This window comes from Mauremys reevesii, linkage group 10, assembly GCF_016161935.1.
Source record: "Mauremys reevesii isolate NIE-2019 linkage group 10, ASM1616193v1, whole genome shotgun sequence".
Classification (NCBI taxonomy): Eukaryota; Metazoa; Chordata; order Testudines; family Geoemydidae; genus Mauremys; species Mauremys reevesii.
Genome location: NC_052632.1, coordinates 37,694,497 through 37,721,306, shown reverse-complemented (window position 1 = coordinate 37,721,306; position 26,810 = coordinate 37,694,497). Strand labels below are relative to the sequence as shown.

General features: G+C 49.9%; 1 protein-coding gene across 1 annotated transcript; it reads right to left on the bottom strand.

The window, feature by feature from the left end:
- MAN2C1 (mannosidase alpha class 2C member 1) lies at positions 1-26,810 on the bottom strand. Its single transcript, XM_039490294.1, is given in 28 exon segments — positions 1-671; positions 759-862; positions 1,422-1,567; positions 1,780-1,859; positions 2,500-2,609; positions 3,383-3,526; positions 7,292-7,448; positions 7,804-7,908; positions 8,381-8,475; positions 8,659-8,741; positions 9,165-9,326; positions 11,706-11,791; positions 12,806-12,927; positions 14,113-14,236; positions 14,508-14,653; positions 15,150-15,245; positions 16,455-16,571; positions 17,289-17,381; positions 18,430-18,540; positions 18,910-19,016; positions 20,467-20,656; positions 21,110-21,287; positions 21,788-21,858; positions 22,498-22,621; positions 24,149-24,216; positions 24,218-24,275; positions 26,644-26,665; positions 26,668-26,810. Coding segments are annotated over 28 exon segments (3,093 nt in total). The 5' UTR covers positions 26,744-26,810; the 3' UTR covers positions 1-553.

The following is a 26,810-nucleotide window of genomic DNA, read 5'->3' as shown; positions in this document are numbered from 1 at the left end:
TTTACTCAGCACGTGATTCAGTGTTTAATGCTCAGGTTTTACAGAAAGACCAGGTGAAAAGACGCTGCGTGTCTACAGAAACAGTGACGTGCCTGTAAACAGGGAAGCACAGGACTGTTAGAGTTGTAGGACACACAGTAAAGGAAACCGATTCTACCATTATCAAAGCTCAAACCCCAGCACCACTCCCCTGAAAGGGACAGGAGTCTATTGAGGATGTCCACTTGTGGGGTAAGTCAGTACAACACCAGCTCTGTGATCGCCCCCCTGCACCCAATCGAGATCTCCCCACCCCCCCGGCATTACTAAGGCCATGGCACGCCAGTCAGGCATTTACACACAGAATCAGCGCTGACTTGAGCCCAGAAGCTGCTGATCTCTGTCCTGACACCGCCCTTTGCCGCACACTGAGAAGGGGCAACTCCTTACTACCCCACTGTGTAGCGCTGGAATCGACGCGTCCATGATTTGAGAAGCTAGTGAATCGCCCAGAGCACAGTGATTTTTGCCCGATTCCGGGATAGGGGCTGGGCTGCCAGCAGCGGTAGCCCTCTTACTGCCTCAAGATCAAAAGGACAGAGCGCACTTGGAATGGCGTAAAGGAAAGCTTCAGGCCATGCTCCTCCAGCGGCAGATGACTGCTCGGGTCTGGCCGTTCCAGAAGGTCACAGCTGGGGAAGGAAGAGAAAGAGAGAATGAAGCTGAAGCCCCAGAATACAAGGTCTGACAGCAGCCTCTCCCATCCCCCACCTACTTACTTGATTGCTTCCTTCACAGGAAGGGAGGTCTGGAGCCACGTGACCACAGTGCTGCCATGTGACTCATACAGTCTGACCACCAGCCCGTCCAGCCTGTCCTCAGCCTTCATGGACAGAGAGAAACATTATTCTCAGGATCAGCCAGATGACTGATGATACCTGATTGCCAAATGCTTCACTGCAGTGGGGGGGAGGGGAGTTTGTGGGCGCTCAGCAACTCTGAGCATCAGGCCTAAAGCACTGTAAGCTGAAGGCCTAAAAATGGAAGAGAAGCTGCCACTGCTCTGAGTGCAAGATTTTGCCTAGTGTGATTCTCCCAAGTCCAGACGGCGAGCCAGGCTGCCTGACTCCCAGACTCCTGCTATAACCACTAGCCCACACTGCTTGCCCTGTCAGCATAAGAAATTCCTGCCCAGCTCAGCTGAATGTCAAAGATCTGGGAGGTGAGGGCAGATTAAGGATGAATGGAAAGGTCCAATCACTGGACTAGGACTGAGAGCTGTAGCTAACGCTCCTGCAGGGCACTTGGCCTCTGTCAATCCAAAGTGCTGTAACAACGCACAATGCTAATACAAGAACTGCCAGTGCTTTGTGTCTGCAGATACCGCAGCTGGCATCTTGCAACACACCGCTGCCCCCCTCATCTCTCTTTGGGGCACGTGCCTGTTTGACGGTTTCTAGCACAACCGCTGGTGAATGCACAGAGAAGGCACTCCAGGCTGGACACCGTGCTGACACAGCTGGTACAGTGTGCAGAGGGAAGTTCAAGTTGTAGGCATAATGGATCACACCCGCCTCCTGGAAGGAACCTGCACAGAGAACACAACAGCAGCTGTCAGGAGCTAAGCGTGCAGCACAGTAAGAAACAGCAACAGCTCCCGTCTCACTGGGGATGGCACAGTCGCTGTGCTGCAGTCCCTCACGGGAGAGAGCTATTTTCCTTGCCCACATGCTCCCTTCAGGAATTGGCAGGCTCCTAGGGGGCATATCAGTGCTGTGCTGCTCAGCCCACAAAACTCACCCCTGTGAGGCATCATGGCGTAGGTGAACTCATGGGGTCCAATATCTGCAGTGGCATCTGGTGACTTTGGTGCTCTCAGCCTGGAGAGAGGAATGGATTAAGGGGGTTAAGCCTCTTCCACTGGCCGTGCCTAGAACCAGCCCCACTCCCTTTAAATGCTAGTGCATGTGCACTACCGGTGTCAAACCACCCTGCTGTTCCATCACGCAGCAGGGACCCCTGAAAACTGCACCACAGTCAGGCTCTGTTGCGGGAGGAACTCCTGCCACAAGACTACAAACGTTCGCTGCACTCACACGCCAGAGGCCTAGGTTCTGTCTTGACTTGTCACCAAACACTGACCCAACACTAGGATCAAAGTATTCAAGAAATTGATCCCACCACAGAGAGCAAGGTGCTGCAAGCTCAGTAACTATATCAGTGACAGGCAATCCTTAGTGGCATGAATTCCTCACCACTGCAGGAAAGGGTTAAAACCTTGTCATCTCCGTACTTGACGGGATGGGGCAGAGAGCGGATCCCGTTATAAATGAGACACATTCTAAAGCACAATATGCACTAGGGCTTCCATTTCCAGTCCAATCCCACTGCTATATACAAGGTGCAGACCACAGCGTTTGCAAAGTTAAACAATAGTGCACATGGGACTGCAGCATCCCCAGCGAGCAGAACTGTAAACCAAGGCATCCATTGCCCAGACCCGCCCCCCCACCCACTCACAGTGAGAGGCTCATCACGTTCTTGTGCACCGATGCGCCGTATTTGCAGTCGTTCAGCAATGCCACCCCAAAGCCATGCTCAGACAGGTCCATCCACTTGTGAGTCCACACCTTGGGGAAACAACCGGCCTGGCATTAGGGGGCTCTCACCTGGGATGGTTATTTGTGGAGCAAGGTGGGTGCCACACAAACTGTCCTACTGATCAAGAACACAAAGGGTGGCTGGGGGAAGCAGATGATGGCCCCTTGGGCTCTGCAGAGGGCCAATCTCTGTAAACAGCCTAGCTGCACCAATCAGGAGAGTAACTGGAAAGCTAGTCCCCATGAAGGAAAGGCAGCTCGGGCTCCTTCATCAAACTGACCAGCAGCTGCAGTGAGGCCAGGATGCAAATTCCCTAGCTCTGGGGAACTGCATGACCCACTAACTCTGAAATGCAGCCTTGTCTGCCCCAGGCCGGCTCCACACAACAGCAAATCACAGGCCATTCCGAGACAGTTCAGCCCCCGTCTGGATCCCCCGGAGGGAGCTCGTGATTGGGCAGTGGGAGGCTGGTACTTTGCTATGTCAGTGTACAAAGCCGTATCTGTGCCCTGGCTAGGAAAGATTTGAATAGTGGCACCGACTCAGCGACCCAAGATTTTGTTCTTGCTGCGGTCCCTGCTTAAAGCTCTGCTCTCTTGGGATATGGGGACTCTGCTCCTGCTGGGTTCACCTCCCCCCAGGAGGCAGCCTATCAGCAGGTTCAGCAGGCAGGCGTGGTCCGAGGCGAGCTGTTCTCAGAGGGCACGCAGGATGGGGAAAGAAGGGACCATGTCGATCTATCAGAGCTATTTCTGCCTAGAGAGCAGGGGCAGGGGCAGGGCCCAGGCTACTGCCCTCCTACCTCGAACCGAGCCCAGTCCCAGGATGTGTTCCAGTGCGTTGGCCTCTGCAGGTGCCCAAACTGAATCTCATACGTTGCATTCATGCTCCGAACCCGCAATGGGAACTCCACCTTCAGGAATCGATGAGCCTCATTCCAGTCAACCTAGAGCAAACGGGGCGGCCAAAAGGAGGCTCAGGTCATTGTGGGGGAGACGGGAAAGATGGTGTCATCCTCACCACAGTGGCTCCCCTGAGCTAGCTTCCCCAGGAACTCCCCATTGTCTGCCAGCTAGTTAACCCCACCCAAGGGCAAGAGCAGGAAAGTATTGAGCAAGGACTAAAATTGGCCCTGGGACTGTTCTCTATTGCCTCGGAACATGGGAAAACACGATCACATCAGTCCATCCCAGTGGCTATAAACAATCCCAAAGCTCTTCCGAAGTGCTTCGTTATACGCAGGGGTGGCCGAACTGTAGCTCGCAAGCCACATGCAGTTCTTTTACAGTTAAAATGCAGCTCACTGAGCCCCCACAGACCTCCTCATTCTCCCCTTACCAGACTGGGGAGGAGAAGTGGGGGGAGGCTCAGGGCTTCTGCCCTGCAGCGGGATGGTGCGGCTCAGGGCTTCTGCCAGAGACAACTGGCACCTGCTGCGGGTGGGGGGCAAAATTAAAATATTCGCCCCTCCAACAGCTTGAGTGATGCCCTCCCAGGCACACACACCCCTTACCCTCAGTGGCCCCTGCCTGCAGCTCCCGGGTGTTAGCTCCTTGTGGAGAGACAGTGGCAAACAGTTGGGAGCTGAAGACTGTTGTATGCAGCTCAGACTCTTGGTATGTTTAGCCACCCGTTATATGCAGTAAAGGCTAGATGGGAATAGGGGCATCCAGGAGAGGCAGCAGAGGTGATAGGTGTTGCCTCCAGTGAGGAGACATGCCTGTCTTTGGTTACGAACATTCACTATCTTGGCTGCTTCTTGATTCTCCTCCAGTTCCGGTCTTGGGTTGCCTAGGATTTTCATAGATTCAAGGACTGGAAGAGACCTCGAGAGGTCATCGAGTCCAGTCCCCTGCCCTCATGACAGGACCAAATACTGTCTAGACCATCCCGGATAGACATTTTTCTAACTTCTTAAATATCTCCAAAGATGGAGCTTCCACAACCTCCCTAGACAATTTATTCCAGTGTTTAATCATCCTGACAGTTAGGAACTTTTTCCTAATGTCCAACCTAAACCTCCCTTGCTGCAGTTTAAGCCCATTGCTTCTTGTTCTATCCTTAGAGGCTAAGGTGAACAAGTTTTCTCCCTCCTCATTATAACACCCTTTTAGATACCTGAAAACTGCTATCATGCCCCCTCTCAGTCTTCTCTTTTCCAAACTAAACAAACCCAATTCTTTCAGCCTTCCTTCACAGGTCATGTTCTCAAGACCTTTAATCATTCTTGTTGTTCTTCTCTGGACCCTCTCCAATTTTTCCGCATCTTTCTTGAAATGCAGTGCCCAGAACTGGACACAATACTCCAGTTGAGGCCTAACCAGCGCAGAGTAGAGCGAAAGAATGGCTTCTCGTGTCTTGCTCACAACACACCTGTTAATGCATCCCAGGCCTGGTCTACACTACGCGTTTAAACCGGTTTTAGGAGCGTTAAACCGATTTAATGCCACACCCGTCCACACTAAGAGGCCCTTTATATCGATATAAAGGGCTCTTTAAACCGGTTTCTGTACTCCTCCCTAATGAGAGGAGTAGCGCTAATATCGGTATTACCATATCGGATTAGGGTTAGTGTGGCCACAAATCGATGGTATTGGCCTCCGGGCGGTATCCCACAGTGCACCACTGACCGCTCTGGACAGCAATCTGAACTCGGATGCAGTGGCCAGGTAGACAGGAAAAGCCCCGCGAACTTTTGAATATCATTTCCTGTTTGCCCAGCGTGGAGCTCCGATCAGCACGGGTGGCGATGCAGTCCGAAATCAAAATCCAAAAAGAGCTCCAGCATGGACCGTACGGATGTGATCGCTGTATGGGCAGGCAAATCTGTTCTATCAGAGCTCCGTTACAGAAGACGAAAGTCCAAAGCATTTTTAAAAAATCTCCAGACAGACGCCATAGCAGGGACTCAGCACGCTGCTGCGTGACAAGCGTAACGAAAAGCCAAAGAATCAAATAGACACTCATGGAGGGAGGGGGGGACTGAGGACTCAAGGTATCCCACAGTTCCTGCAGTCTCCGAAAAGCATTTGCATTCTTGGCTGAGCTCCCAATGCCTGTAGGGTCAAACACATTGTCCGCGGTGGTTCAGGGCATAGCTCGTCAATGTACCCCCACCCCCCACCCCTGGAAGGAAAAGGGAAAAAAATCATCTCTTGACTCTTTTAAATGTCACCCTATGTGTACTGAATGCTGCTGGTAGACGCGATGCTGCGGCACTGAACTGTAGCATCCTCGCCCCCCCTCCTTGGTGGGTAATGGTACACTATGGCAGATATCTGTCGTCATCATCAGCCTTGTGGCAGATGGTGTAGTGCAATACGACTGGTATCCATCCTCATCATCATCCCATAAGTACTCCTGACTGGCCTCCCGGTCATTCCCAGTAGTCGGTACAGTACGGCTGGTAACCGTCTTCATCATAGCAACTGGGGGCTGAGCTCCATCAGCCCCCGCCCTTCATGTGTAAAGAAAAGATTCTGTACTGCCTGGACTATCATAGCAGCTGGAGGCTGCCTTCCCCTCATTTTATTTCACTAACAAGTCACTGTTTCTTATTCCTGCATTCTTTATTACTTCAGCACACAAACGGGGGGATACTGCAACGGTAGCCCAGGAAGGCTGGGGGAGAAGGGAAGCAACAGGTGGGGTTGTTGCAGGAGCACCCCCTGTGAATGGCATGCAGCTCATCATTCCTGCGGGATCTGACACGGAGCGGGTGTGCTCTCTGGTTCTCTGATACACTGGATCTCTAGTACACTTGCCCCGTATTATAGGCAAAAGCAAATTAATGCTGCTGTGTAGCGCTGCTGAATCGCCTCTGTCTGCGGCATCTAGTACACATACGGTGACAGTGACAAAAGGCAAAACAGGTTCCATGGTTGCCATGCTATGGCGTCTGCCAGGGAAATCCAGGGAAAAAGGGCGCGAAATGATTATCTGCCGTTGCTTTCCCGGAGGAAGGCATGACTGACGACATTTACCCAGAACCACCCACGACAATGATTTTTGCCCCATCAGGCACTGGGCTCTCAACCCAGAATTCCAAGGGGCGGGGGAGACTGCGGGAACTATGGGATAGCTACGGAATAGCTACCCACAGTGCAACGCTCCAGAAATCGACGCTAGCCTCGGACCGTGGACGCACACCACCGAATTAATGTGCTTAGTGTGGCCGCGTGCACTCGATTTTATACAATCTGTTTTACTAAACTGGTTTATGTAAATTCGGAATAATCCCGTAGTGTAGACGTACCCCCAGAATCATGTTTGCTTCTTTTGCAACAGCATCACACTGTTGACTCATATTTAGCTTGTGGTCCACTATAACCCCTAGATCGCTTTCTGCCATACTCCTTCCTAGACAGTCACTTCCCATTCTGTATGTGTGAAACTGATTGTTCCTTCCTAAGTGGAGCACTTTGCATTTGTCTTTGTTAAACTTCATCCTGTTTACCTCAGACCATTTCTCCAATTTGTCAAGATAATTTTGAATTATGACCCTATCCTCCAAAGCAGTTCCAATCCCTCCCAGTTTGGTATCATCTGCAAATTTAATCAGGATGCAACCTTTCCTTGGACCTCACCCCGGTCATCCATCTTTGCCATCTCTATGCTCCATTCCTGCAACATACTCATCCTTCTGGGATTCTCTCCTCCCCCAACAGCAGTCTGTATAAGGAGGGCGTGGCCTGAACAAGCCTTTCCAAACCTGGGTCAGGAATCGAAGATAAGGACACATGGCATCCAGGATGACTTCTTGGGTGATGACACTCCGCTCACTGATCTGCAGAGAGAACTTCACACTTCCTCGCAGGCCCCCAGCCAGGACAATCGCCAGAGGCTTCAGAAGGGTTGTGACTGGCTTCCTAAAACAGATGTCAAGCATAAGGGCTAAGATTCAGGGGGTGACAGCTGTGTTCAAAAGGTTAACGTAAGGCTCCTACACTCAGAAGACAAGCAGGGATACTCCCCACCCACCTGAGGCTGCATTTTTCTCACCAGAGGAATTCTTAGAACCCCTCCCAGGTGCTGTGTAATCTTACACTATTCTACACTACTCCCTTGGACAAAAAGAGTTGGAAAAGAACAAGCACATAGTTTTCCATTGCAGAAGTTTTGTCCTCTCTCTGGAAAGTTGGTTCTTTGCTACAATCCCAAGAGGCAGAGAGCTTTGCAGAGTCCTAAAGAAGTACCGGTACCCATAATGCACTGCTCACCTACCTGGTTTCCAGGTGATAATCCATCACGTCCCAAGCATCCCAGTACAAGGGAACATCATCAAATATCACAAACTGGTTAGCGCAGTGACCATCCTGGACTGATTCTCTGAAACAAAGCAGAGAGGCAGAAGATCAGCAAGGGAACAAGAAGCTGTGGTGAATGACACAAGAATTCCATGACCTGAAACAACATTCCAACAGCCTGGAAACAGACACCTGCCACTTTAGCTTCTCTGGGAGGAGACTAGGTAGGAGAAATGAACCAGCCTTTCATTTGGCTGATGTTCAAGCCCCACAGGTGGCCTTAGTTATGATGAAACTGAGAAGAGGAGACCTCAAATTAGTCCCCACTGGGTTTCACACCCCAGTCTGTCCAGGCAAGATGGAATCACTGGAGATGGTTTCAGTGAGAGCAGATCCATATTTTATTAATGTTAACTAAAACCAATGTAGACCATCAGCTCTTTGGGGCAGGGTCCATTTGCTCCTGTATTTGCCCACTGCCTGGCACACCGAGGCCCCAGTCTGGATTGACCCTCAGTCATGGCTCCAATAAATACAATGAATAATCGTCATACCTCCCCGAGTGCACTAAGTGAAGTGACATCACACGCCCCATGGAGTCCAGGTGAGCTGCGATAACCCCGTTCTCCATGGTCACAGAGCCATCTGCCTGGTGAGAAAGAGGAAAGAATCAGAAGAGAGCACAGGCTCCACACCAGCCAAAGAGTGAGTGAGCGTGTGTGTGTGTGCGCGCAATGCTACAAGTTACTGAAAACGGTGTTGCAAATCCAGCTTGGGCTTTGCCCATGGAGCTTTCTAATGTGCAAGCAAAGAACCCCACAGGGTGGCTCACCTGTTTTGTCACCGTCACAGGATGAGGGGGTGTTAACGAATCCTCCACAGCAGAGTAGCCCATGCTAGGCACCTTCACCAGGGCTGAAAGAAGAGAGGCAGAGTGCTTCACTCAAATGCTTTTCCCTTTATGAGATGTCTTCTCTCTCACTCCGTGCCATTGGGCCCCCTCTTCATTAGGAAATACCTCCCCCCTGCTCTGATGTCCAGGAGCTTCCCACGTGAAAATAATTTTCCATGTGATGCTGAGAGAGATGGAGACTATTTCTAGAGATCATGGATAACCCTGATCTAGAGATAATGTATGAGCCAATGTCTGTCTCAGCTGTGTGAGAGGCAATGGCTCTGTATCCTCCATGTGACTGGAATTAGACAGCCATCACTTTGTTGGTCTAGTTTTCCAGGTCCACCTCCCCTGCTCCTGTCCCTCCTACCAGAAGATTTAGGGTGCATCTGTGCTTTGTGGGGGATGATCTGCAAGTCTTTAGATAGGCAGGACAATGGCACCTAAGGTCTTTGCTCCAGTCCTGGAGATGACTTCAGTCCGTTCCCAGGGCAAAGTGTTCAGAACAAGAAGGCTTTCTTCTGTCTTGGGACCAGTCGGCAAAAGTTCTCCAAACAAGGACCGAACAGCATCTTTAATGAGGAGACCACCCGTGCTACGGATTTCTGGGCCAAGAAAAGGCATTTCAGTTCAGAGCGGTCTACAGTAACTCCTCACTTAAAGTCATCCCAGTTAATGTTGTTTCATTGTTACATTGCTGATCAATGAGGGAACATGCTCGTTTAAAGTTGTGCAATGCTCCCTTCTAACATTGTTTGGCAGCTGCCTGCTTTGTCTACTGCTTGCAGGAGGAGCAGCCCGTTGCAGCTAGCTGGCGGGGGCTTGTAACCAAGGTGGACTGGCAGCCCCCCATCAGCTCCACATTCCCCTAAGTTCCCTGGGCAGCAGCTGCTTGCAGTTCAGCTGACTCTCCCCGCACCCACCTGCCATGTGCTGCTCCTGCCCTCTGCCTTGGAGCTGCTCCCCAAGAATCCTGCTTGCTTGGGGAAGGGGAGAAGAGGGGGACTAATGTCAGAGTGTCCCCCTCCCTCTGCTCCTGCACCCGCCTTACCCCATCTTCCATAGAACAGGGTGGGACACACCAGAGCTCAGGATGGAGGGAGCTTGCAGCAGCTGCAGTCTCAGCAAGCTGATCTAATTAACAAGGCAGTGTACTTAAAGGGGAAAATCAGCATCTCTCTCACACACATATACTCCCTCCATTCCTGCTGCCTTGCAGAGTGAGAGAGTTAACCCTTGAGGGCTCAGAGAATTGCTAGTTCATCATTTAGCAGTAAGGGAAATATCCCACCCTCTGACTCCTCCACTTCAAGAAACTTCACAATCATCTCACTGTGTACCAGTATTGTTTGTTTAAAACTTACACTGTGAGTGTGTGTGCACACAATTTATACACACACACACATCTTTTGTCTGGTGAAAAAAAAATTTCCTGGAACCTAACCCCCTCATTTACATTAATTCTTATGAGGAAATTGGATTCGCTTAATATCGTTTCGCTTAAAGTCACATTTTTCAGGAACGCAACTACAATGTTAAGTGAGGAGTTACTGTATTATTAATTACAGAGCACCCCAAAGTTGGCTAGGCCCTTTAGAGACATTCAAAAAGGCAACGGAGTGAGAGAAAGGATGCAGTACACAATGGCCTAAGACTTACTGGTCCATTTGCCCCATCATGCCTAATCTTACTAAGCAAATTCTCTTTACTCTTAACCCTAATTCCCCCAACTCCCTTCCATTCATCTGGTGTGTTTAACTCTGGGCTGCATTTTTTCCAGTTAAACTCTGGATTCCCTCCTTGCACCATCCTAACATTCCTCTGTCTTCCATGCAAATTCAGACTGGCCATAAAACATATATTTTTTAACAGTGAGGGTAATTAGCCATTGGAACAACCTACAAGGGTTGTGGTGGATTCTCCATCATTGGCAATTTTTAAATCCAAGCTGGATTTTTTTTCTAAAGTATTTGTTCTAGGAATTATTCTGGGGAAGTTCTCTGGCCCGTGTCATATGGGAGGTCAGCAAATTCTTTCCCAGATATATGGCTGATGGATCTCACCCACTTGCTCAGGGTCTAACTGATATCCACATTTGGGATCAGGAAGGAATTTTTCCCCCCAGGTAAGATTGGCAGAGACCCTGGGGGGGTTTTGCCTTCTCTGTAGCATGGGGCATAGATCACTTGCTGAACTAGTGTAAATGGTGGATTCTCTGTAACCTGAAGTCTTTAAATCATGATTTGAGGACTTCAGTAACTCAGCCAGAGGTTAGAGGCCTACTACAGGAGGGGGTAGGTGAGGTTCTGTGGCCAGAAATGTGCAGGTCAGACTAGATGATCATGATGGTACTTTCTGGTCTTAAAGTCTACGAGTCAGTGAGATGATCACAATGGTTCCATCTAGCCTTGGAATTGATGCATCTCTGCAGCCATTTCTAGCAACCTCCCAACAATCCTCCCCATCCCCACTGCTCAAACCAATCCTTCACATGCACGGTCTCTTCCAGTCTCACAGGCCTCCTGGGGCCTGCAGAGGAGTCTCCACCTGCAGGGAGGGTGTGTGTGTGGGGGGGTCCTCTGCTTGTCAGACTCTGTGTAACCAGACACGGTTGGGGCTTGTTTTCTCTGGGTATCGACAAATGGCATAAGGCAGACTGGCTGAGTGCAGCAGGGCCATGGCCCAGGACACTAGGGCGTCCTTCCTCCTACCAACCTCAGTGGAAGCAGGATGCGCAGAGGAGGAAAACAGATCGGGTCCCATTTGTTATTACCAACATCAAGAGCACCACCTATTAATATGGAGTCCCCGATGCCTCTAGAGCTTGTAACAAAACCAAACCACAACCAAACCTTCACCAAACCAGGCAAGGAGTCAGATCAGAAATCAGCAACACCACCTTTCAAAACCCACCTGACAGAGGGTGTTACAATGAACCCAACCCACTTGGCAGGAAAAGTCTCTTAGTACAAATCACTCCTCACCTGCATAGTATCTCATGGCATCCTCCACAACTAGCTGGATACAACTGCCCGGCAACACGTCATGGAACTGATTCAGGAGCAGCAACCTGAGCATGGGGGACCAAGGCAAGAACCAGAAGACAGCTATGGATTAGTATCACTATGAATGAACTATGCCACCCTCATTTTAGAGGACAAAGCCCTTTGTATCTTGCTGATGGCTGATGGGGACTGCAACAGCCAGGCAGTTCTCACATGCACATGGTAACTGTGGCCTTCTGGTTTCAGGTCACCACTTTCATTCCATCCATCAAAAATGTGAGTTCTGCCAGACCCTGCTCTGCTGCTATTGGAGACAAGAGAGAGTGCAGCCAGCTCAAAGGCCCGGAGCTCTCTTAGCAGTCACCTGAGCCAGGCATTCCTAGCCTTTTTCTGGGAGGATTTTCTGGGCACAGGTTTGGGAATTCACAGAAACAAATATACTTGTTCCTTCAATTCCCTGCTTTGGCAGCAACCTTGGGCATTGGTGGTATATCAGTGTCTCCTGGTCTCTGCCTGTGGCACACAACAGTTCAGCCTCCTGAGGACCAGAGGGGTATTTCTAATAGCCTCTGATAGACAGGCAACTGACACTTCTCCATAAAATGAATTCTTCTAAATCAGTCTGTTGAGAGACTGTCTGGGGTTTGGTCTAAGCTATAAATGAACGAGGCTACTTTTTGGTTTGCTACTTAATATATTGTTTGTTACTATCTCATCTAATGAGAACACTGTGTCCGCTTGTTTTTTATATACCTGAGTGTGCTTAACGCTAGAGCCCTGCAAATCTGCGGTTATCCACTTTATATCCGCAGATATCTGCATCCGCGGATGCGGTTGCATTTGTTACCATCTTTGCAGATTGCGGACTGGATGCTGGTCCAAATTTTTGTATGTGCGCAGAGCTCTACCAGTGAGGTAGGGTGTGGATGCAGATGCATATAAAAGGGGGAGTGGGGATTGCAGGTCAGATACAAGTTAATTATCACGGATGCAGATCCAAATTTCTGTATCGGCACAGGGCTCCAATTATCACTGCAGCTTTATCCAATCAATGGTGGCACTCGGACGAACTACTTTACCTCCAGAGATGCTGCAGTTTGATGGAAGGATACTGGAAAGTATTTTTCTGGGTCAGAGCAAAACTACTCAGTACTTCAGCATCATGGAGTATCCGCTCGCACTCCCGATTCCCTTTCTTTATCTGATCCCAAAGTAGGTGAAAACAGGAAGAGCTATATCAGAGGAGATTTTTGCCATCTGTTGCAAAACATTACATCAGGCATTGGGATGCAGACAGTATCTATTACTGGGGGATAGCTCAATGGTTTGAGCATTGGCCTACTAAACCCAGGGTTGTGAGGGGGCCATTCAGGGAACTGGGGTAAAAGTCTGTCTGGGGATCAGTCCTGCTTTGAGCAGGGGGTTGGACTAGATGACCTCCTGAGGTCCCTTCCAACCCTAATATTCTATTATATATTCACAAATAGCAATGAGATTCTCTTTTCCCTGACGGTACCTTCTCCAGAGCCCCTCCCACTGTAACAGCAGAGATTTCAGTCGCTCAGAAATTAGCTAACTGTTCTGAAAGATGGTACTTCCCACAATGCTCTGTTAATCGATAGCAGCAACCACTGCTGCTGTGTCAGTTTTGGAAACAACAGGGTTTGGGTGGCAGCCTCTCTGTACCATGTTTACAGAGGTCAGGCAGCGAGACACACTCAACTGAGGGCTGAAGGCCCCTTCCTACTACGGGGAAAACCCCCAGTGGCTCAGCAATCAACCTGAGAGCCAATGAACAGCTTTAGCTCATCTCTGGCTCAAACAAGAGCATCCCTCTTGTTTTCAAACACAGTTCAAAGAGACCCTGTTAATAGTTTAAAGCTGAGACTTAAGGCCTGTAAAGAAGAAAACCTGAATTAACCAAAAGCAGTGCTAAAAACCCCAACCCACCAATGCTGTGCCAGTGCATGAGACCTAGAAAGTGGACCGACTAGAAACAGGGTGTGTCTACGCTGGAACAGAGCTTAAATAGAAACGGCGTTCAAAACGGACCATCTGCAAGAGAGTCTTGTCTACACTAGGGTTCAAGCCGATGGGAGTTTTCTGTTAATTTTCATGGTGCAGTCAGAGCACCAATCATTGTAGCACATAGGGCTCTGTCCTGATAACTTATATTGGACTAACTGGGAAAATTACATGGGCTCAAAGCTTTAGAGAATCACAAGGTCTTTATCGGGTCCTACTATGGCGCTAAATTGCGCCAGTGATGGCACACCAAGGAGATGGATTCAGAGTGGAAGTCTTCCCTATTGGTCAGAGTTAACATTGATCTAGATAGTTTCCACCCACTGCCTTATCTCCCCTCCCATCCCGGGCAAGTGGTAACCTGGGCCTGGGTGGTATAAGTGCCGTTGTGTAGCTCCAGGAACAGTTCTCCTGTCCAGGTGAACAACTGGGTCTTCTCCTTCTCCAGCATAGAGAAAAAACGGTCAGGTGTGGACATCTGAACCCTATGAGGGAGAAATGCAGATAGTAACAGGACAGGCTTAGCAGCTGCTGCCCACTGCAGAGGGAACGAGGAGCCCTGTGGTTCCTTCCCTAGCATGAGTTGATGGATTGCAAGTGGGAAAGCAACAGCCCCAGCCGTGAATCATCAGCTCCCTCCAGCCCCACTCTCCAGAATGCTAGGACCAAAGGGGTTAGCAGAAATCTCTCAAGAGTCAGCAGTCGGCACTGAGCTCTGAAGGACAGATGAGGAGAGAGAGCAGAGCCTCCCCAGACCTGGGCAGCCCATCCGTATCTCTCATTCTCTTCAGCCTGTCCAGCATCTTCTGAGTCGGGCCACCTCCTCCGTCTCCAAACCCAAAGAGAGCAGCGCTGTGGTTCACACGGCCTTTGTCTTTGTTGTTGTTCATGGTTTTCAGCATCTAGAGAAGATTATGTATACACATGACACGTAGTGTCAAGCCCTCACATAGTCAAGCCAAGGAGAGCCCTGCAGGCGTAAAGATCAGGCACTAGCTTGTTGTCTTCTCACCATGTTCATTCTCTTTTCAGCTCTGCCTCCCGGGACACATCCACCAGGGCCCAGGGAGACAGGAGAATCTGGAGAAGCTGAGAGCCCTCCTGCAGAGACTCATCAGCTCCCCATTCCCCCATGAATTTATCTTTAAAATGCAGCTCATTATAGAAACTCAAGGCTCTGACACATTGCATGGACAGACAAATCTGGGCTTTACTCCAAACCTCTAAAGCCCCCAGCTGCTTGTCCTATCACCTTTCCCCACCTACTCGCTATGTGGCACTCCCCTCCAACAGTCTTTGCTTACAGCCCAGATGGCGGTGACATTCCCTTGCAAGGTGGGTACGCTGGGACAGAAAGACAGAAGCATACCCATCTGCCTACAATGTCATACCGCTCACCTCCTCCACTCGACCTTTTAGGTCATAGGAATTGCCAGGCGGGAAATGGGTCAGAACTTGGGAGCCGTCGATGCCTTCCCAGAAAAAGGTGCTGTGCTGGAAGAGAGCAAAATGTCACCAAGGGGGAGTCTATTACAGCTTCACAGGGGGACACCACAGGGACAGCCAGAATGGGGCGCACGAGTCCAAGGACCTACTGAAAGGAAACTTCTGGTTGCTCACCATTAACTTTTCAAAGCTGTTGGCGTCATACTTCAGAACCTTATCATGATGTGATCAGTAGCCAAATCTTCTCTTGTCGTGGCTAATGAACTACCTGATCCAGTCAGCCTCACGTAAAGCTCTGGTGAGCTCTCTGAATGAGGGCCTGTCAAGGTTCCTTCCCCACTCTGAACTCTAGGGTACAGGTGTGGGGACCTGCATGAGAACCTCTAAGCTTAACTACCAGCTTAGATCTGGTTTTACTGCCACCACCCAAATTATTTATGAGTTATCAGGGAAACTCTGTCTACTGCCTCCCCAGAATATTTTCCTCCCAAGTACTATAACCCTTCCCTGAGTAGCCTTAAGAGACTTTTCCACCAAGTTCCTGGTGAACACCGATCCAAACCCATGGATCTAAAAACAAGGAGAAATTAACCATTCCCCTTCCTTTGCCCCCCACCAATTCCTGGTGAGTCCAGATCCAAACAAGGAAAAATCAATCAGGTTCTTAAAAAGAATGGCTTTAATTAAAGAAAGAAAGGTAAAAATCATCTCTGTAAAATCAGGATAGAAAATAACTTTACAGCGTAATCAGATTCAAAGAGCCCAGAGGAACCCCCTCTAGCCTTAGGTTCAAAGTTACAGCAAACAGAGGTAAACCCCCTAGCAAAAGGAACATTTACAAGTTGAGAAAACAAAGATAAAACTAACACGCCTTGCCTGGCTGTTACTTACAAGTCTGAAATATGAGAACTGGTTCAGAAAGATTTGGAGAGCATGGATTGATGTCTGGTCCCTCTTAGTCCCCAGAGCGAACAACCCCCAAAACAAAGAGCACACAAACAAAAGCCTTCCCCCACCAAGATTTGAAAGTATCTTGTCCCCTTATTGGTCCTTTGGGTCAGGTGTCAGCCAGGTTACCTGAGCTTCTTAACCCTTTACAGGTAAAGGGATTTTGGTGTCTCTGGCCAGGAGGGATTTTATAGTATTGTACACAGGAGGGCTGTTACCCTTCCCTTCATAGTTATGACAGGAGCGAGCCCACTGGGCAGATTCCCATACACATGTGCACACCCCCCACAGCAGGAAAGACCAGCTCACCGGGAAGGTGTTCACCAGGCTCCAGCTGAGTTTCTGAGTGAGGAACCATCGTATCCCACAGCCACGCATCACCTGGGGCAGCTGGGCCGAGTATCCAAAAGTGTCTGGCAACCAGAACTGGGAGCAGAGAACAGAACGTGAGAGAGAGAGAGAAACACAATCCCATCACCTGCTCAGATGTCTCTCAGACAATGTAGTCGGGTGCACCTATCTCTCCATACATCTCTAGAGCCGAGATGGGAACAGGCCCAAATTCTGGATACCCCATATAATGAGCCACGTATCACTGTGGCCCTAATGCCCTCCACAGGGCCCCTCAGCCTGGAGAAAATATTGCTAGGTAGTGGGTGCTATATGAACTGGCCCAGGCCTATGTACTGGGGGGTAGGAAGAGGTACGCTGCACTAATATATCCGAGGCCCTAGCAGCCTCCAGCTGCAATTTCTTGTGGATGGTCCAGCCGTTCAGGCACTAGTTTAGGACTTGGGAGACCTGGAATAAAGTCCCTGCTCTGCCACAGATTTCATGTGTGACCTTGGACGAGTCACTGGGCCGGTCTGTGCGTCAGTTTTCCCATCTATACAGTGAGAATAGCAGCACTGCCCTTCCCCACAGGGGCGCATGAGGATAGATACAAAAGAGATTGAAAGAATTCAAATACCACGGTGATGGGCCACATACATACCTTAGATAGATCACTCCAAAGTGAGCGTGTCCCACCAAGAATGAAGCAGAGACACCGGGAATATCAGCTCTGGAAGGGACCACATGGATCACTTCCCCACCCCCACAGAGAAGGAACATGTAGAGGATCCACCGAGGAGGAACACATACCTCCGAGCAAAGCTTCCCAAACTGCTGCTGGAAAAACCGCTGTCCCTGCAGGAACTGACGCACCATTGATTCGCCACTGGGAAGATTCCCGTCCTGGGAGATAATGGCAGCCCTGAGGAATTCTATGCAGATCTCCTGCCCCGCTTGCCAGCAGAGAAAGGAGAGTGGCCACCCCAGTAGCATGCACCCCATGGCAGGCCCAATCCATACAGCTCCCAGCTGAGACACTGCAGTCATGTATGGACTTGACACACCCTCCAGGGGGGCCGGGGAGGGTAACAGAGTCTGGGGAAAGGGAAGAGCTGTGTTCACAATACAGCTGAGGGTGCTACTGCGTTATGGTTCCAGGGTATAAGGCTGCCTAATCTACAGTTGGGGTTACAGAGGGTAGGACTCCCTGGATCAGGGCTAGGATTCCAGTTGATAGGACTCCCCAAGCTAGTGCTATGGTTCCAGAGGGTCGGGCTCCCAAGGCTAGGGCTAGGGTTCACGTAGATAAGACTCCTGCAGCTAGGGTTGGGTTCCAGAGGGCAAGGCTCCCCAAGTTCAGGTTAGATTTCCAATCGATAAGACACCCCGGCTAGTGTTAGGGTTCCAGAGGTTAGAGCTAGGGTAACAGGGCTGCGCAAGCAAGCATTAGGATTCAAGATGGTGCGACTCCCCAAGCTAAGGTCGGGGTTCCACAGGGTATGGATCCCCAAGGTAGCATTAAGGTTCCAACAGAGAGGACTCCTCACACTATATTTAGGTTTCCAATGCATAGGACTCCCCTGGTGAAGGTTAAAGTTTCAGAGTATAGGGCTCTCCAGGATACATTTAGGTTTCCAAAGGGTAGGAGTCACTGTGTTAGGCCCCAACGCCTAGGATTAATGTCCCAAAGGTAGGGGTCCCTGAGTTAGGATAAGGGTTCTAAAGGGTAGTGGTCTTCAGGTACCATTAGTATTCCAAATGGTAGGGTTAGGGTTACGTTTCCAGAGGGGAGGGCTCCCCAGGCTAGGGGCTGGGTTCCAAAATCCCTCTCATGATTCCCCTTGAGGGTCTGAGCAGAAGAAGATGTTAAGAGAAGGCATCTGAGACTCAGTAACTGATCTGTTAGAGACAAGACTCAGAGGGCAATGCAGAAGGGCTGCCGTGACCTTACCATTTCTACCCAGGTGCCGCCAACAGGTATGAACCGTCCCTCTTTGGCATAGTCCTGAATCTGAGCGTACAGCCCAGGATACCAGTTCCTCACCCACTCAAACTGCTGGGCCTGCAAAGAAGACAGAGCCATAAAGCACCCGGAGATTATTTTAGAGATTATCCAATTTGTCTAAAGCTTCTGACTCACAGCAGCTGCAAACCTGAATTTTCAGCAGGCATTGGAGCTCAGTGCAAATAGGACTGGTCCCAGACCTGGCAGGACAGCTACCAGGCAGGAGGCTTGGGCTGAAATCTACACCTGGCATCTGGGCTTGGGAGCATGGTAGAAACAACTTGGAGACCAGGGATAGAGAAGTCCCTTGCATAGCAGCCCCTCTCCCAGCCACTTACCATGCTCCTTAGAATATGCACTAACCTTCCTCCTGTCTTTGCTCCAAGAGTTTTGCTGCCCACCTGAGAGCGGCAGATGACAACTCACCTGCGAGCAGACAAACGTGAACTCCGGGTTCTTCTCCATCAGGCGTACAACAGTCACCCAGCTGCGAGCACACTTGCGGATAGACTCCTCGTATGGCCACAGCCAGGCTGCAGGGACAGAAGCAGGCTGATCTCACTGTGGCCACATGGCCTTTCCATTTTAAATGGCCATTATTTTATATACACATACAGCCTGTCGCCTGCCAATGCCCATTCTGTGCTGCCTTCCCCTGGCTGGAAAGACACAACTGAGCCTCATCACAACTGTGAAAAACGTGTCACGGACCATGAAATCTGGGTTCCCCCGTAAAATCTGATATTTTGTGTACTTTCACCCTGTACTATATTCTTTTATACTATAGGGTAAAAGTATATACAAGTACACAGCATTTCTCAAATGGGGGGTATCAACCCAAAAGAGGGTCTCAAGCCTATTGTATAGGGGTTGCAGTACTGCTACCCTTACATCTATGCTGCCTTCAGAGCTGGGTGGCTGGAGCGCGGCAGCTGCTTGCTAGGCACCAAGGTCTGAATGCAGTGCCGCTGCCAGCAGCAACACAGAAGTAAGGATGGCATAGTATGGTATCGCCACCCTTACTTCTACCTGCTGCTGCTGGTGGCACTGCCTTCAGAGCTGAGTGGCCAGAGAGCAGCGGCTGCTGGCCAGGAATCCAGCTCTGAACGCTGCGCTACTCCTGGTTGCGGCACTGCCTTCAGAGCTCGGCATCAGTCCAGCAGCCACCATGCTCCAGCTACCCAGCTCTGAAGGCAGTGCAGAAGTAAGGGTGGCAATACCGCAACCACCCCTATAATAGCTTTGCAACCCCCTTTTGGCCTGGGACCCCTAGTTTGAGAAACACGGACTTAAGGGCTTTACAGGTTTGTATTTTGCTCTTTTTCCATACATATTCATGCTTTGTTTACAACTGCGTGAAATTTAAGATTTAAATATCTGAAATTGTGACAATAAAGATTTTTAAAATGCTATGACCATGCAATTCACAAAGATGGACGGTGAATTCGGTAGGGCCCTACTCATCTGGGATCCAAGCTGTGCTGCCTTTACAAGAATCAACCACTGCAGGGTGTGAAGACATGGGAAAAATCACACTATTAAAATGTCAATGGATTGAAGCATGGCTGTAAGTCCTGAAGAGTCCTCAGCTCACGGGGCTGCTGCCTGTCCTGGATACCTCACTTCCTTTCCCCACAATAGCATGACTAGGAAAAACCCCACTGGGAATTTGAAATCTAGGGGCCAGGCAAAGCAACTAAGGAATGGGCATGGAAGGCTTTGACATGCCCCTTTGTAAAGGATGCCTTCCAGCCTTGTGGTAAGTCACCATCTCCAGTCAGGCTGACACGGCTACATACATTTTGTAGCTGATAGCTGGGATATCCCTGTCCCTTATCCTAGAGGCTCAGAGCATCACTTCTACAGAACACTCAGTGCCTATTCGCCTGAGAACTGCTCCCCTCTGGCAGCACCCAGCATCACTGGCCAGCCCTACTAACCACAGGCCTTTCCATAGCACGCATCCCCTGGACCCATTCTTACCAGAATCAATGTGGCAGTGGCCCATAGCATGGATGGAGTGCTGGCTCTCGCCATTCTTCTGCCTAAAGATGGAAGAAGCGAGGTGACGCACTGCAGGGAAGGTAGAGGAGTCTGTGACATCAAGCAGGTTAACCATCTGATTGGCCACATATAGTGTCTGGAAGCTCCGCTGGTTTTCCTCCCCGAGGAACTGAGGGAGGGCAAGAGTGAGAAGAGAGAGACGCTTAGCTCAGCAACTCTTATATCGGACAGGCTGAGAGTCTGTATGATGGATAGCACGCTGAACTGCTGCACATATGGACAGCCCATTAGCAGTGTCCTACCAACTTCCCACCTCTCTACCAATGACACGTGTAGCCTGAGGCAATACATACGCAAAGATGGTGTTTCCTTCCCCTACTATACACATTTCACTTTTTTGGAACTCAGAGGCTGCTGATGTTAGCTGACATGATGAAACAAAGGAGACACTTCCAGTTGTACACAAACTACAATGGCAAATACTTACTGCTTCAGGTCTTTTTGGTAGACGCTGGAGAGCTGGGGGAAGGAGGTCAAACCAAAGGGAAAGTCATGAAAAAAGGAGGAGAGAGGGAGATAGAGGAGCTGGAGAATAAAAGAGACAGAGGACTGAAGTATTTACCTTGGCCATGTCCACTAGTATCTCAAAGTCTACCAGCAGCTCATGGACATCCCTGTTGAAGACCACAAGCTCCGCCTTGTGCAGGGTGAACTTCTTGTCAGGGTCAGGAGGTGCAATCAGGCTGCCTTTTCCAGCCCCAAAGAGACCATTGCAGGCAACTTCCACATAGACAGTCAGACTGTAGAAATGAGAAAAAGGGAAACAGAAGTCACCAGAGATCAATGAGCAACTCACTGTGTTCTCTGCATAGAGACTGGGAAACAAGATCTGCCAAAAGCACAGGAACGGTCGGACCAGGCCAGACCAGTGGCCCGTCTAGTCTGGTATCCTGTCTCTTACGGTGGCCAGTGCTTCAGAGACAGACAGACATACTACACCAACCTAACTGTGCAACACTACCCCACGAGGGACACATTTCTTCCTCATCCTACTTAGTGAGCAACTCACACCCTGAAGCACAGCAATCAACAAACCTTGTCATTGTAATCCAGCCTGATGTTACCTCATGAGCTGAGCAGCCAATAGGTGACAATGCTACATCACTGGTCCTCACAGCTCTCAACAGAGAGGCCTGGGCATTTTCCCTGTGTGGTGTGGCTGTGCCAAGAGTACCTCACAGCCCCTCCAACCAGTGCAGGGTGGGGGTTTCCCTGAATTTCAGCAAGCATCAGTGCTCACCTGTGAGGCTCTGCCTCCTTGAGGCTGTCTGTCAGGATATAGCTGGTCTTCTCCCCTTCTTTAGTCAAACCCTGTGTGTCACGACAGGGAGGAGGAACATTAAAATAGCTCCATGACAACACGCACGTCAGAGATGTTAACACAGGTTCAATGGGAATGGCTGCCATGCTGCATCAGTACAGAATCACTAACCCATGGCTTGTTGATACATATCAGCAGAGGGGCCCCTTCTGACACATGGCAGATTACCACGGAGTTGTGCGTACTGAGACTGTGCTCACTGTTTGCCTGTAGAACTACTACAAAGACCATTTGCAGCACCCCGCTGAATGAAGATTTTGCTCAAACTCCCTAGGACATGTCTCCATGCCTCATCAAACAGACACTAAAAACATCATAGAAAGGGTCGGCTTCTCCTGGTGAGTTGCTGCAACCGCAGGGTTAATACCAGTCCCATGGGTATTCCATGCCAGAGACCAATGGTCAGGAATATTGCATTAAAAACCTCACAAAACAGGGAAGCGCTATATAATTAGAGGAAATTCAAATCCAGTCTGATGCAAACCATGTAACAAATGGCAGGGAATTCCGACAGCCCCATTATAAAGGGCTGAGGCAGAGGACATGTCATGGAAACAGCATTGATTGCAGCACTGCCTATGACATACTTCTAAGAAAGATCTAGCATTGGCACACACACTTCCTCTTACCTGAACCGGCTGCGCATCCCTCCACACCATCCCTTCCCCATCGCTTTCCCACAGGAGATGCACTTCCTTCCCCACCCATTCTCTGGGGATGCTAAGCTCCACTTTAAACCAGCAGGTCCACCACCTGAAAGACAGGTACATACACTTCTGAACTGATGTTGAGCCGTTCCTGATTAAGGATTTCCCTATGAAAGGTTAACATGCACAAGACACTACAGCCTCAGTAGAATCTCTAAGGAGGTCTGTGGGGAAAGCACATAGTATGTACAGACACCAATGCACAAACACACACAGGAGACAATCCCGCCAGGGCTTGCTTTTATTTTTTCCTAAGAGTGAAAGATGCTCAACTGACAGCCCCGTAGACAGAGATCTGCTCTGTATAGATCAGGTATGATAGGGCATGGTCAGCAGCAGTACAAGCACCCCACGCTCTGCCTCCACCCATACACATCAAGCCAGACCCACCAGGAACATCCACGGGCAGTTTGTTCTCCATGGCTCATCCAGTCAGACAGTCAGCAAGGGGGGAAAGTTTAGAGGCGCTTTTACAGTACAGACACCTGTTGTCTAGGAACTGGATTGAGACACCCACACATTCCACCCAGGTCCCAAAGACCCAGGGCATCTCAGCCAGCTGTCGAGTGAATCAGCCAGCTGTCTAGCAACAGTTTGACCTGCTCTCTCAGAGAAATCAGGACAAAGGAGCTGCCATGCTGGAAGCAGAAGGGGTGCACAAAGAGGGTCTCTCATTACCAGCATGGAGTGAGACCAGAGATTGTGACTGCAGGGATAGAGCAACTACCCACCAGGCAGGAAAGGCCTCAGAAGGGGAGAAAAGGGATGAAATCAACCCTATTTCATGAAGGCCCAAGTCTCAAAGATCCACTCCCCGCACCTCCATAGTCTAACATGAAGTATTCCACAGGGACTGCTGTCATGGGAGTCAAGTTGGAGGAGAGGGGCTCAGGATGGACAGAGACAAGTAATTAGCTTCCAGAGTTCTTGGGTCAAGTTTTAGTCTGGAGTTTATTTTTATAACAAATTACAAACACCCAAGAAACAGGTATTTATGATACCTCCTTTACCTGCCCCAGCATTATCACAGGCCTTCTGTTCTGCCTGGAGATTTGCCGATAGGCCCAACGCATCAATCAAAATCAAAGTCCTAAACATGGAGCTGAAAGAATCCAAAAGAGTGAGGTAGATGGCTGAGCAAAGAGATTTCAGAGTGCCTAGCTTGCAGTCTAGTCCTGCCTCTGACACTGACTTGCCACAAGGCCTCAGGTTACTTAACTTCTCCATCCCTCAGTTTCTTCCCAAATGTAAAACAGGGAGGATTAGATATCTTCTGTCCTACTTCATCAGGGGTTTGTGAGGATTAGCTAATACATACAAGTAACCTGAAGTTAAAGTACTAAAGATATCTTTAGGTGTAGAAAAAAATAGTTGCATACACACAGGTGTTGCACACAGTCCTACTGATTAATCTGCAGCACCTGGGGAGTAAAAATGGAATCTCACACACAGCTCATTGTGTCTGTGTCCTCAAGGGGAAAAACAATAGCGACTTCACATCACTTCCTCATTTAAATAAACGTCAGTTAAAAATCAATTCACATCACTTTGTTCCTCTAAGGCTGGTACTTACGTGGGTCCAAAGGAGTCCCCAACTTTCACAGGTTTGAATTCTTGTCTGACAGCTTCATCACGTGGGCTGATGCTCTGGGGTCTGGAAACAGGAGAGAGACACCAGGGGGCAGGTGTCCCCGAAAAGCCTGCAGGAAAGATGACATGCAATAAAGCCAATCACCCCAAGGTACGAGGATCTGTCTCCCGATCTCCCGACAAAGGCTAAAGCTTTGTCATGCTTGGTTTTTCCCCAGTGGTTCACCATTGCAGAAACATTCAGTTTAAAAAAACCCAATGTTTTAAAAAACTAACAATCCTCTTGCTTATTAGCCTGACAATCCCTGGTGCCCAGCGTGGCATGTGGTCACCAATGGCAGCGCATGTGGTCAATGGCAGAACACCTGTATCTGCCTTGTATATTTTGACTACCACAAGTGCCAAGCCATGGAGATTTTCTTTCTTCCCACAAATCACACCATCATAGAAACGTACGGCTGGAAGGGACCTCTAGCCCAGCCTCCTGTGCTGAGATAGGATCAAGTAAACCTAGAAGGCCATCCCTGACAGGTCTTTGTCCAAGGTGTTCTTAAAAAACCTCCAATGGTGGGGATTCTACAACCTCTCTAGGTAACCTGTTCCAGACCTTAACTATCCTTATAATTAGAATTATTTTCCTGATGTCCATCCTAAATCTCCCTTGCTTCAAATTAAGCCCATTACTTCTTGTACTATCCTCAGTGGATGTGGAGAACAATTGATCACCATCCTCTTAATAACAACGTTTCCCTTTTGTTCTTTTCTATTTAAATGATAGGAGCCCCCATTCAACGCCTTACAAATACCTTTGCAAGCAAAGGTTACAGCATATTAGCACTGGATGAAGCTATGACAATCTACATCACCTGAGGATCTGTCCCTAAGTGAACTCACATGAACTACATATAGCAATACCATGGTACAGTTATTTACTTGTACAGATTTTAAAGACACTAGCTGAGCAGCAATAGTCACATTATGACTTAAAGCATCAAGAGGAAATGTATAGTCCAGACAGAAATTCCACTCCTGAAGCAGCAGAGTGACATAGTCTTAGACCCAACATGTCATTCATTCATCTGAGTTCTGAAGAAGGTGGTTACAATGCAATTATTGGTTTGTTCTTTTCCAGGAAAACAGGACTGAAGGATTTTTTTAAATGTAATACAAGGGGGGGGGGTTGACATAAGGTAAAAAAGGTAATAATTGGAGATATACCAATCTCCTAGAACTGGAAGGGACCTTGAAAGGTCATTGAGTCCAGCCCCCTGGGCCTTCACTAGCAGGACCAATTTTGGCCCCAGATCCCTAAGTGGTCTCCTCAAGGATTGAACTCACAACCCTGGGTTTAGCAGGCGAACACTCATACCACTGATATCATACCACTCATATCCCTTCCCCCTGGTTAGTGGCTGCACCATGCTGCTATCAGAGTAGTGCACGTCTGTGCAGGGAACTAGAAGTGACAACAGTAGTATTGCTTTGAGGCTGGCTGGTTCCCACTTTCTCCCACCCAACACAGCCTACCTGACTCCTTTGTGCCCCATGGCAGGATTGGAGGGGGACACACACATGCAGCAATCCTGTTTAGCTCACATCTAGTTTCCTGGGCATGCATATATTCAGGCCCCAATCCTGCAAGTTATTTTAAGTGGATTGGCTGTGCGTCTATGCAGAAGCCCCATTAACTTCAATGAGGCTCCACGCTGGGGTCCTCCTGAGCAGAGCCAGTTGCAGGAGGAAGGATTTATGTGACAGCTGCCAGGAGTAGATGCAGTAATTGTAGAGTCTTTTTGTTTAAATATTTGAGAGCCAAATAACAGGAAGATTGCGGTGTTGGTAAGACAGATGGGTCTGTGAGAGGATCTCTCTGGAGCTGCTGCACAGGGTGAAAAGGAGAACCTCCTTCCTACACTGTGAGAAACCCAAAAGCATTGTCAGAATCCGAGAGAAAGAAGCAGAAAAGTGAAACTGACCAGCCTAACTGCAGCGTGAAACAGCAAAGGGGAAAGACAGAGCAGCAGAGCACCTTTGATTTGTAAAGCCTTTAAACGCACAATAAAGGAGCTTGCAAGTGTCCCTTCACCCGCCCCCCGCAGCCTGCTCCAAGCTTTCGGAGCAGCGACACCCGCTGTAGTAGGTGGGGACGCCCCACCCGATCGCCCCCGCCCCGGGGCACGGCTGGACTCACTGCGACTCTCAGGCAGAGCCGCAGCCCGAGCAGCGGGTTTCACTGCGGAGAAGCCACGTCGCTTTCCAAACCCAGACCCGTCCGATCCCGGCCCGCGCTCACAGCCGGGCCAGCAGGACCCAGGGGCCGGTGGCGGCTCGGGTCCCCCAGCGGGGCTCGCTCCGCAGCTCGCCCGCGCACCCCCCGGCCCAGCGTCCCGAGCGCGAGCGCAGCGCCGGCCCGGGGACGCCCGCCCGCGGGCCGCTGGTTCCCGGCCGGAGGGCGGGGCGGACCGGTCCGGCTCCCACCTGCCCCGGAGGTTGCAGTCGGGAAGCCGGGCCCGGAGAGGAGCTTCTCGGCCCGCTCCAGCGTGGTGCGCCGGTGCTTCAGCACCTGGGGCCCGGCCATGGCCCCGCGGAGCAGCGCGGACACGGGCCGAGACACAGCTCCGGAGCCCGGCGACAGGGGGAGCCCG